The 12815-nt window shown below is 39.5% G+C and overlaps 1 protein-coding gene across 1 annotated transcript in view; it reads right to left on the bottom strand.

Annotated features, from left to right (window-relative positions):
- Pla2g4a (phospholipase A2 group IVA) overlaps positions 1–12815 on the bottom strand; it is a 146772-nt gene that overhangs the window by 99607 nt on the left and 34350 nt on the right. Inside the window, exon 3 of the mRNA XM_052200672.1 lies at positions 2339–2420. Within this exon, the coding sequence (XP_052056632.1) occupies positions 2339–2420 (82 nt within the window). The remainder of the gene's footprint in view (positions 1–2338; positions 2421–12815) is intronic.

Here is a 12815-nt window from a genome sequence, read left to right on the forward strand (position 1 = left end):
TTGCTAATATCAGAAGTGGTAAGTGTTGATGTAGCTGTGTACCCAGTATATGCTCTTTTCTTCCTTTCACAGAAAATTCTGATTTAAAATGATAGAATGTCAAAGAATTGTAAAAGGTCAAATAAGAATAAAAGGGCAACAGTGACAAGTGGGATTAGGCAGGCTAGACAGAAGCATAATGTTCAACGCGCTAAACCAGCGAGTCTCATTACTTTTGAAGAAATTACCATTGTTACGCTCAGCTCGACCAACACCATTAGAGTTAACCCCATTCTTCTTCGTACTAACAACCACCAACCTCCTTCTTCTTCTGCATTTACTGACTGTCTTCACAGTTGTTATTTCTTAGTATTTAATTTTCTTCTCTCTGGGCCTTTTTGCCAGTATTTCAAGCAAGCACAAGTCCTTCCTATTCTTTAAAAACAAGACCTTTCCTCACTGTCCACCAAACTACTTCATTTGTTAAAACACCTAATCTACTGTTGTCAGAACATTTTGAGTGAAAACTCAGTCCTGTGTCTGGCCTCTCCAGTGCCATCCAGCTCTTCCTACCACATAGACACTGTCTCCCTCCTCGGCCCTGATTTCCCTAGCGCTTGCTGTCTTAGCCGTGCACGCCCATCTAGTTTCAATTACTTACTAGCAATGCTGGACCTATGCTAGCCTGTCTCCACCCAAGATTCCTTCTGCCTGAGATTCCTCCTGTGCACCACCATGCAGCGTCACTCTGCAGATGTGCTGTGATCAAGCACATTCTGTTCTCCATGGCTCCTGGATCGTGACCTCTTCTCTAAGACAAGCCGTAGAAACATGCATTTCCCACCCTCAAGGCAGATCCCAGGAACTTTATTCTTCCCTTTTACCATCAACAAATTCTTTGACCATGCAGTCTAGTGCAACAGTAAGTCATAAGATGCAACTGATTCCAGAAGAGGCTTGCCTCATATCCTGGAGGGGACAATTGTGTCCAGATAGATCAAGAAAACCACTTAAGGAGTCAAGCTTTGCTGGGTTCCAGTTTTATCATCAGGAGACATGATATACTTTCTCAAAACCCCCCAAAACTCTTTTTTCTAGACTAGCACAGGACTAGAAAATCCATCAGATCTGCTGAACTACAGAGACTCTCAAAGGGTGATGACTGGAGAAACTCTCTCTCTCTCTCTCTCTCTCTCTCTCTCTCACTCTCCCTCCCCCCCCCCCTCTCCTGGCTTTCCTTGAACTCACTAGGTTGGAATTAAAGTTATTTGCAACCATGTTGACTCTATCTCTTCATTTAAGTTCCTTGGAGATGTCTCCATAACAAAGTGATAAACGTACATATTTCCCTGAACTCTGTGAGCCATTTCCTGATAAATGAATTGGGAGCTAAGGAAGCACTACTCAGAAGCCCAAGTTAAAAAGCAGAAGGTTGCAACATGCTTGTAAGCATGGGGAGAGAAGGGAAGTCTTGGGAACTCGGTCCTGTGTGATCCAAAATTAGCCACAGTCAAGATCAGACCCACTGAATTGAGTCTCAAGAGTCACTGATGATTTCTACTTCTCAATCAATTGCTTACTTGCTGGTGGTGAAAATCCTCACACACCTGGCGTCACAAGTGTTTTGCTGAGAGTGAGATGAGGGCTGAGGAGAAACAAAACAAATGCATTTCTGTAATGTGTAGCGGGATGCTGCCCGTGTGTCCGGCCCTCTTAAAGGTCTTTTGGTTCTTTCTCCAAGACTTCTGCGGAACAGCCATCTGTTCCCAGACAGAAGCAATACTCAAACACTTGCAAGTTCACCGTCCTCATATTTACACTTTTTTTTTTCTTTGCACTCCACACCCTTGAGCTTTGGCCTTTTCAGAAGAACAAGGAAAAGTGCTGTTGAGCATGGCGAAGGACACAGCAGACAAGTTAATGCAACATGATCCTCAGGCTGCTGTCCTGCACCAGTTTCTATAGCTATCCCATACATAATAAACACACAGAGGCAGAAGAATTCCATGCACTGCACTTTTTAATCCTATAAGCACAGCACCTCACAGAAGCAGCCTATTTGAAGTCCTGACTCAGCACTCTTTCCAACTAGGATGAAATAGAACTTTGAATTCCACAGAGCTATGTCACGAGATTGTCATTTTGTCAGACTGCAGTTGTTCTCAGCTAATGTAAAGACAAAGTAAATCGCTACTCTGACAGATGACAGCCTCAGGACAGTTCAGACATTCACAGATAATTGCACGTAAGGAAAACACCCCTGGTTTGTCAAGGAATCAAGCTACTGAACAGCCCATCCCCCACATACTGAGACAGAGATAATCCCCATCTCCAACCATACAACAAATCAAGTACTCACACATATCGCCAAAGGTCCCCTTGGTTACTTTGGTGGCACGTAGAACCACTACAGTGAACTTATGGGAATACTGGTGTTCCACCTAGAAAGCAAATAAGAAACGTAAAATGAGTATTCCTGACGGGATGTCATTGTGTCACTGAAACAGATTAAGAAGAGGCTCGCTGAAAATCAGTGCACACATACCAAAAACATTTTGTGAGGCTAGGGTTTGCTCCTCTCTCCTCTCTCTTTTCACCCGCCACAGAATCATTGAGGAGTTTAGCTCTTGCCTTAAACTGTCACTAAAGCTTGACTGTGAGTATGGGACAGTCTTTGCTACTTGGTGGCGAAATGTAAATCAGGATTGCAGGCAGCTAGAACACAATTGGGCTTTGTCCTCTGACTAGGAAGCGTTGCTTAGAGAGGTCAAGCAGAGCAAGAAGGTTACATCACTCAGACTTGTTTGCTTCTCTTGCTGCTACTCAGAGCCCACCAGAAGCCTTCTGCATGGCATTCCTGAGGTAGTGGTCAAACACTCTGGACCCAAAGCAATGATAAATGAACTACTTTTATTGACTTAAATGCATTTGTTATAAACTATGTTCAAACCGGTGCTCTGTTTTTTCATAGCCTGGAAGTCTGCAAGCACATAATAAAATTAACAGGGAGGAGGGTCATTAAACACCTGGCCGAAATGGAAACCAGATCTCTAACAACCTTGCTCACTAAAACAAATAGGGAAGTAGGAATTTACATAGTTTTGAGAGCAACTGAAAAAAGGAAAAGAAAGAAAGAAAAAAGAAAGACAGAGAGAGAGAGAGAGAGAGAGAGAGAGAGAGAGAGAGAGAGAGAGAGAGAGAAAGAAAGGAAGAAAGAAAGAAAGATTTAAAGTACACCTTTTTTTCTTGCTTATTTCAGGCTTATGGAAGTCTACTTCAGTTAATATTAATACACCTACCTGGAAGATAAAATGTCTACAGTTAATTTTTTTAAAAAGCTGTGGGATGGAGGGATGTCTCAGCAGTTATGAGTGCTTGCTGCGATTCCCAGCACCCACACGGCTGCCTACAACTGCCTGCAATTCCAGTCCTGGTGCTTCTGAGGCCTTCATCTCTGCGGGCACCGTGCATGCATCTGATACACAAGCACACATGCAGCAGGCAAACCACTCAAGTATATAAAACGAATAAATCACTTTTTTAAAATTAATTTTTAAAAACTGAGATAATGGCAATACTATGGAGTCCTGATAATTTATAGGCAAAAGGCTTAAAAGACAGATAACCGAGGCAGATTCACAGTTAACAGGGCCTTAGGTAGCCCCATGAGCCTCTAGCCATCACAGGCTGATCTTGAACTTGAGTCCTGGTCGCCCAGCTTCTGCCTGTGGAATAGCTCTGACTGCAGGCCTGTGTGTCTCCACCTGCTCATGTTAGGCAGCGCCGGGGACCAAATCAATTAATTAATTTATATAAACACGCAAAGTAATGTGTTTCATCATGGCATTCTTAAACACACATGTCATTAAACTCTGACCTAGTTCATTCTCCTCTTCCAAAGCCCTCCCTCTGCTCCATGAATGTCTGTCTGCCCCCCTTCCTTTCTGCCCCAGAATCCTCCCTTCTGTTCTCGTGGCACATACAAGCCGTCACCCTGCCTTTTCAACCTCCCTCCTGAGCTTTTCATCCCTTCTGATAACTTCCCTTTTACTTTCAAGATGCACAGACACACACACACACACACACACACACACACACACACACACATGCGTATGCGTGTTTGTGCGTAAATTTAAGGCTAGTTTCCAGGTATGAGAGGCATGTGTTACTTGTCTTTCTGGGTCTGTGTTATTGCACGTAACATAGCTATTTTCATTTTCACCTAATTTCCAGCAAAGGTCATTATTTCATTTTTCTGCCCAAATAAAACATATATATATATATATATATATATATATATATGTGTAACACAATTTACTCATCTGTCTCTTGACAGAAATCTTGGTTGCTTCTATTCCCTAGTTATTTTGTGAAAAATACAGCAATAAATGTGTATGTGAAATATCTCTGTGGTAGGATGTAAAGTCTTTCAGATATATGCTCAGGCACGACAGAGCTGGGTAATAGGCAGTACTGTTTCAGCTTTCTGAAGAGTCTCTACACGGACTTCCATATCACCTATACCAGCTTCCACTCCCTCCCAGGTTCCTCTTTGTCCACATCCATGGCAGGATTTTCACCATTATAGCTAAGGATGCTAAACATGCTTTCCAAATTTCCTGGCCATTTGTATTTCTGTGTGTGTGTGTGTGTGTGTGTGTGTGTGTGTGTGTGTCTGTTTGCATGTGTGTACATGAGCATTTGCTTGTATTTATTGTCACATATACTGGTGGAAGACAAAGGCCCGCATCTAGTGTTTTCCTCTACCTTCTCTCCACCTTAATTTTTAAGATAGGGTCTCCCTGTGAACCTGGAGCTCTCCTTTTTGGCAAAAAAAAAAGGGGGGGAGGGGCTGGCCCATCAGTCCCCAGGATCTATTAGTCTCTATCACTTACCCCTGGAACCTAGAGTTGCAGCTGTGTGCCCCTGCTGTGCACAACTAATATAGCTGCTAGGATCTAAACTCAGTTCTTCAGGCTTGCACAGTGAGCACTTTATGCCCTAAGCTAATTCTTAGTACTATTTCTTGGGCTTATGGAGTTCTTTTGAGAATGTCATTGTTTATGTCTACATTGTAATGTTTCTTAGTATTGAAGTCCCAGGGCTTTCAATAGGGTCTTTGATCCACTCTTAATTGCTTGCTTGTTTGTTTATTTATTTGTTTTGTATGTATGTCAACATTTGTTAAAACGGTTGTCATTTCTGTAGTGTGTGTTAAAATTATGTTGCATTGGCTGTATGGAGTAAGCTCACTATAAATGTAAAAAATGGTGAACGATATGCCAGGCAGACATTAATCAAGAGAAAACTGGTTTGCTATATTAATTTCAGATAGACCAAACATTAAGGCAAGAAAAATGATCAGGATTAAAGAGGAGTATTACTTAGGATGAAGGAATAAGTTCTTCAAGAAGACATAATAATCCTTAATATATATGTGTCAAATAATGTATCACGAATACATGAGAAAAATGTAATATATAAGAGCAAGAAGAAACAGAAAGATCTGTTATCGCAGCTGTAGATTTTAACAGCCCTCTACCAGTAACAGATACAGCACAAAACTAGTAAAGACATAGGTACCTCAGAGCTCAGTCAATTAACTGTGTATAATAAATATCTACAGACCATGTCATCTACCATCCGGACACACATTCTTCTCAACCTCCTGTGCACATTCACCAAAGCGAACAATAAGCACTCCCTAATGTATTTAAAATACAGAAGCAAAACAATGTTTTCATAACACATGAAATTAAATGAACTAAAAATTAAGGACCAAAGATTTATAAAATCCCCCAAATAAATAGAGATAATCAACTTTACAAGTGCACAAAAAACATGTGAGTCAAAGAAATATTAAAAGAAAATCACAAATAGCAGGAATTAAAGAAAAATTAAAATTAAGGAAATTAATTCCTTAATTACAACTTAGGAAAATCTGTCTAACTTAGAGAGAAATCTATAGTATATCCAATTCTTTGACTAGAAGGAAGACAAAATTCCAAAATAAGTAAACTAAGTCTCCATGTTAAGAAACACCAAAAAAGGAATAGGTTAAAATACAAAATAAGCAGAAAACAGTAAATTAAGGCCAATATCAATAAAATTGAAAATACAAAATGAGAAAGGGAAAAGCAATAATGAAAAACAACAACAAAACAACTTCCTTCTTTGAAAACACCAGGCCAGGTGTGGTGTTGCATGCATTTAATCTCCACATTAAAGGGCTGAGACAGGGAGATTTCTGTGCGTTGAAGGCAAACCTGTACTATACAGTGAGTTCTAGGACAGCCTGTGTTACATACTAAAACCCTGCCTCAGAAAAATAAATAAATTAATTAATTAATTAATTAGCATAAAATCAATAAACATTTAACCAAGGCATTTCAGAAATGAAAATGTGGGTTATTTAATTTCAGAAATCAAAAGGAAACAAATTTCATGGACAACAAAATGATAATAAAAGGAATTTTTTAAAAAATGATTCAAAATTAACAAAAATAGATAAACTAGAACAATTCATTAGGCAATCCATCAAAACTAAATATTCTGAATAAACCCATATTTGACAAAACAAAAATGAGTCAAGAACAGATCACTTTCCCAAAGAGAAAGGACCTAACTCACACAGGTTCACTTGTGATTTCTACCAAATGAAAAATTATAAAAGTTATGTACCATCTCTTTCAAAGGAGAGAAACAGGCAGAATAGTACTTAATTCATTGCTGTCAGCCAGCATTACTTGAATTTCAAAACCAGATAAAAGTATTACAGCAAAGGAAAATTATAGACTAATGCCCCTCATGACCATAGATGCAAAACTATTCAACAAAATATTAGCAAATTTAGTCTAATGTCTATAAAGAGTCCCAGGCCATGGAACTTGGTAGGCAATGGATGGAACTAGAAGCTCTTATGTCAAGTAAAATGATTTCAAACAATAGGAAAAATACATTTTCTTTCATATGCATAATTAGGCTTAAAATTTTATATGTAAATATATGCATAGATGCTTGCTTTTATCTCCCTGCATGTTTAACACATAATTTTAGACAAAAATCACAAGACAGGAGAAAAGGATATTAAGGAAAGGGGAAAAAGTTGAGGGTAATGGGACACGTGTGACATGAAAGCAGAAAAGGTTGATATCTAGGGAAAAAAAAGAGAACTAGCCATGGATGGGGGAGGGGGAAAGACAGGGTAGTGAAAAAGGAGAATGAATGGAAAGGAAGTATAATGATTGGTGGGATAGCAGTTCTTTATGAAGCAAAAGTATCCATTAACCTAAAAGTTGCTTATATGAAATATAAAACTATTTTAAAAATATCATCATTAAAACACAGTCTGAGGTGCTAAGCATGGTGACATACATGTGTAACCCCAGTACTTCAAAGGCAGAGGCAGCAAGTCAGAGGCCAGCTTGGCTACCTAGTAAGACTGTTACTCTGAAAATTAAGAAAGAAGAAACATGCACAGATTAAAAAAAAAAAAAAACACCCTGAATTTATAAATCCAACACATTCCAAAATTCATGGACAGTTATTTTGCAAGACTAAGAAATTGACACAAAAATGTTTCTGTAAGGTACAGGTCCAGCATAGAGCATACAATATTATTTGTTTTTTTGTTTTTAGTTTTTTTGTTTTTAGTTTTTTTCAAGACAGGGTTTCTCTGTATAGCCCTGGACATCCTGGAACTCACTCAGTAGACCAGGCTGGCCTTGAACTCAGAAATCCGCCTGCCTCTGCCTCCCAGGGGCTGGGATTAAAGGCGTACGCCACCACTGCCCTAGCATACAATAGTAAATGAGAACATATAATAAATATGAACAAATAGTAAATGTGAACTAACATGACCACACTTAATGATTTCCTGTGCTGCAGTAATTACTACAGTACGTATGGACAAATAGTAAATGTGAACTAACATGACCACACTTAATGATTTCCTGTGCTGCAGTAATTACTACAGTACATATGGACAAATAGTAAATGTGAACTTATATGACCAGACTTCATGATTTCCTGTGCTGCAGTAATTACTACAGTACATTACATGTGACAAGTTAACAATGCAAGAGATTTTGTCTTTTCATAAAACGGGACTGTAACAACTAGACATCTATACAGAAATAAAAACAAACCAAGACTGATAATACTTAGGCTTAAAATAAAATGAAAAATGCCTTGGAAAATCTAACTTTGGGGATTGGACTTTTCTACCTAAGAGACCTCAAAATTAACTATTAAAGATGTATGCTAGAACTCTAGCACACAAGAGATAGAGACAGGAAAATAAGGGTTCAAAACCAGTCCTTGACACAAAGTGAGGTTTAGACTAGGCTAACCTTTATGGATCCTATATTAAAGAACATGAAGAAAAAGAAAAAGCAGAAAGAAGGAAAAAGGAGAAATAGAAGGAAGAAAGAAAAGGAAAGTAGGAGAGGAAAGGAGGAGAAGAGGAAGAAACAGAATGAGGGAAAAGGAAGAAGGTGAGGAGAAAGAGGAAAAACAGAAAGAAGTAGAAGAGGGGGAGGGGTAAATGAGAAGGAAGAGGAGGAAGAAAGAAACAAAGAAAAAGAAAAAAGAAGAGATCACACACGTAAAATTATTCTTACGTGTAAGCTTGCTTACCCGCCAAAAAATCTGTTCTTATCTATGTCTTTGAACATGTAATAGCATATGAATATTCAATGTCTAAAATTCCCCTATAGTATGAAACTTATGAGCAATACTTTTATCTATCTCTAGTTTAACGCTTAAGTTGTAGCAAGTATATTCCCATCAAGCGTTTCTTAATGATGCACAGAAGAAAAATGTTACCATCACAAGGGCTTGTGGAGTACACATCAAATTCAAGGTATTCTACTAGATGCTGTTCCTCAGTCTTCCCAAGAGGCCCACTTTCGACTACATGAGACATCATCATAAATAACAGATTTCATAAAAATAACATGCATTACTATAAATTATATTAGGCTTTAGTATCTTTTTGTTGTTGTTGTTGTTGGATTTGGTTTTTTCGAGACAGGGTTTCTCTGTATAGCCTTGGCTGTCCTGGAACTCACTCTGTAGATCAGGTTAGCCTCGAACTCAGAAATCTGCCTGCCTTTGCCTCCCAGAGTGCTGGGATTACAGGCATGTACCACCACCACCCGGCTAGGCTTTAGTATCTTAAATAATTTATTTTTTATTTATGTGTATGTGTGTGTGTGCGTGTGCCATGTGTGTGGGGCTGCTCAGAGAGGCCAGAAGAGGGTGTTGGATCTCATAGAACTGGAGTCACAGGGGGTGGTAAGCTACACTGCTAGACCTCTGGTCACCAAATGCTGGTAGTTAAGAACAACAGCAAGAGTTCTTACCCACTGAACCGTCTCTCCAGCCCGGTGTATTAGTGCTTACATTTAAAGGTGAATAAAGTATAATTCCACTAGGTTAAATGATTTATCCGCAAATTGTCTTTTATAAATAGTAAACTATTTTTAGATTCTGGTATAGCTGTCCCCTGTGTCTTCTCTTTTTACATTCCTTGCTTGAATAGAGAATAAAGCCAAACGAATAGTAATTAAGATGGCTTCCACTTACTGAAGGAGAATAGATGGTTTCCTACTTTAGAAAAAGTCCTGTTTCTGCATCTGTGGTTGATCTACCTAGAGATCGAGAAGCTGGTCTTACTCTGACCCTTGTAGCCCTCCATTTTACTCTGTGCCTATTTTCATCCATCTCAATTCATCTTAATTACAACAAATAAAACACACTCCCATGTTCCTTATAAGAAATCAGACCAAACTGACCACTTCCTTGATTTTCCCAAGTTTACTTTGGATACACTCAGACTGTCTTCAGACTATTATTTCCTAAACAGTACCATCACAGTCTTCACTATTCCATTCTTAGAATTGTAAGTGTAAATAAAGAAGGGAGTAGCTATCGAGCTGACAGAGTTTGCACTCTTGGAGAAAGACGTTCGTTGTCGATAAATGATTAGCCATATAGTCTGGAGATGTTTTGTCATGGCATCCCAAAGCCAGTATCCAGTGTCACATATCATTTCAAAGGAGTTTAGCCTGGGCTGGGTCCCGACTCGGATGATAGACAGCTGCTTATGGCTTGGGGATGCCGCCAAAGGAAATGACATTGACTCCGCAACTAACAGTGTCCAAGAGAAACCAGTGACTCAGGACAGTGCTAGGTAGGAGCTGGCTGTGTTTCTATTGAGATGTCAAATCTAAGCCCCAGCTTCTGACTTAGTCACCGAGACTAAGCCTTGCCTGCAGGTCTAGATTTACCTTACTTTGGGTGTCTGTCCTCATCCTTAATCTTTTCCATAGTGAATTAAAATTTACCAAACAATAGGGGGGAAAAAAGCTAGTGTACTCAGTTGATTCTGTACAATTATGTTGACACCGGTAACTAAGATGATTAACATTGAAAAAGTCAACCAACTTAAATCAAACCAGTGTGATCATTTTGATAGTGTGCCTATATTTAAAACTCTACTGTTAAAAGATCTAAAGAAACTAACCTAGGGCACATCTGCTTAGTACTTCAGTTCCAATTATAAAAGGAATGAGTATTCCAAGTTCCTTTGATGCAAGCTATTGCATGAGAGTCCTTCATCCACACACGTCTCATAGACATGGGTCACAGGGAGATGTGACACACATACTGGCAGTCATGTTGCTTGTTTTATCATGAGAATTAAAGTCATAATGTGTTAATACAACTTTCTCTACGGAATTCTTTCCTCCTATCATTTCCCCTTCCTTTTCAACTTTTCTTCCCTCCCTTTTCTTTTCCTCTCTTTCCCTCTCCCTCATTTGAACCCTAGCAAAGGGTTCAATGATATCCAATATCTTTCCCACCTCTGTGGAGAGAGACACAGTTCAGGGTAGCTATTTAGAGTATTCTCATCTCCTGTTTGAAGAAGTTTGTTCAGGACTGAGGCTTGCCGGAAAATACATGACCTGAAGTTTACTAAGCACCAAGCATAAATAACTGTCACTCTGGCTGCTGTGATTATGTTTGGAAGTAAAGCTGTAAAGTGTGCTCTTCAGGGACCTTTATACGTGAGTGTGAGTTCTCTAGAACTATTGGGAAAGAGCTGCTGTCTTGGAGCTATGAGTATGAAAACTGGGGGGATGCAGGGCTGAGGCTGCCTTGGCCAACCTCTGTCCTGCTTGGATTATCCATTTGATAATAAAACTGAACTGACCTCTCCAGGTTTACAAAAAAGAAAAAAGAGAAAAAAACTAACCTAAAAACTAATCAGGCGGAAGAGAAGATGGAGTCCACACGCAAATGGATGTACTTTAGCCAAAACCTAACCTGAAGGCTATACTAAGGATGCTATTACAGCCAAGGTGGACAGAATCTCACTGCTGAGCAGAGAGATAGTGATTTTTGATCAGCACTTGCAACTGCAACTGATCTCAGAGCTGTTAAAAACAAATTTACCTCCACCCTGATATTACCCTCACCTTTCTTGCTTATTTTAAGTTTCACTTCCTGATGTGCGGTTTCACTGTAGGACAAGTAACTAGTGCAGGTACTGTTCCATCCTCTTCCTTCTCTGTAAAGGAGTGATTGGCAATGTCTCATTCCTGCAGGAGCACACAGACTCCCTCATACGGTTACACTAAACAATTGATAACTGGGGACTCAGAAGGGCATGTGGGGTGGACGGTAGAAGAGGGGTAAACAGATATGAGGAATGCATGTTGTATGGATGTTTGGAAATACCATTCCAAACTGATTAAAATGTGCAATAAATGCAATAACTGGTGGGAGAAATTTCAGTTCAGAAAATCCCAGTGCTTGAAACAGAAACAGAAAGATTGGTGAGTTCAATATCGTACAGAGCTGCAGAGTATTTCAGACCCCAGCCATGCGGTTGTCTCAAAAAACAAAACAAAGAACAGAAAGAAACTATACCATGTGTACTATGACGATAACATACAAAGCCTTTCCATGCACTGGCAGAATGTTTTAATGCAGTCCAGGCTATCCAGAAAACAACTACCATGGAATTAGGATTCCATGTGTACCAGACGGCCAGTTTCTCTAGGCATCTGTTATTTGACAAAACTTTTCCTAGGCAGATGTAACAAAGACATCTACTCACCCCAGACAGGGATCTTAATGACAGACCAAAGTACAGATGCCACCACAGTCTAACTCACAGTGAACTAGCCAGGTTCCTTACAAGAGCAGAAATGTATCAAAGACAGAAGCATCACCAAAGCCCACCCCAGCACAGGTGACAGTTAGCTGGGAACCTGGAGCACTCTGCACAGCCTGCACACAGCTCAACAGGTTGGAGAAAATCTGTTGGAAGTCACTCTCATTTTAAATCTCCTTCCAGGAAGCTGGAACTTCCTGAACCTACTTTGAGTTGTTTATCTTCCTGCTTAAGGAGCATCCCTACAAGGACAGAATGTTTCAACCTTGAAGGAAACACAGCAGCATCTGATAGGAGCAAACCAAGCTCTGTCCTCAAGAAATAATTCTACAGTTTGATTTCTTCATGATGCTCAGCACAAATTGTGAAGCAATCAGCAGCATGAAGGGGTAAGACACCAAGACCATGAGCCAAAGATAGACTTATCCATATTCTTACCACACTATGAGTCCTTTAGAAAGAAATCTCAAGTAGAAGTCCAAAGGAACATAACCACATGGAATGGAACTCACAAAGCTTGATGAGATTTTATAAAGAGCTAAGCAGAAAGTTGATACATGAAAGATAAAAGTTGATGAACAGTTGGCTCAGTGGTTAAGAAGGGAATCTGTTCTTTCAGAGAACCATGATTAGGTTCCTAGCTCTGACATCA

Source organism: Apodemus sylvaticus, chromosome 12 (genome assembly GCF_947179515.1).
Source record: "Apodemus sylvaticus chromosome 12, mApoSyl1.1, whole genome shotgun sequence".
NCBI classification, from domain to species: domain Eukaryota; kingdom Metazoa; phylum Chordata; class Mammalia; order Rodentia; family Muridae; genus Apodemus; species Apodemus sylvaticus.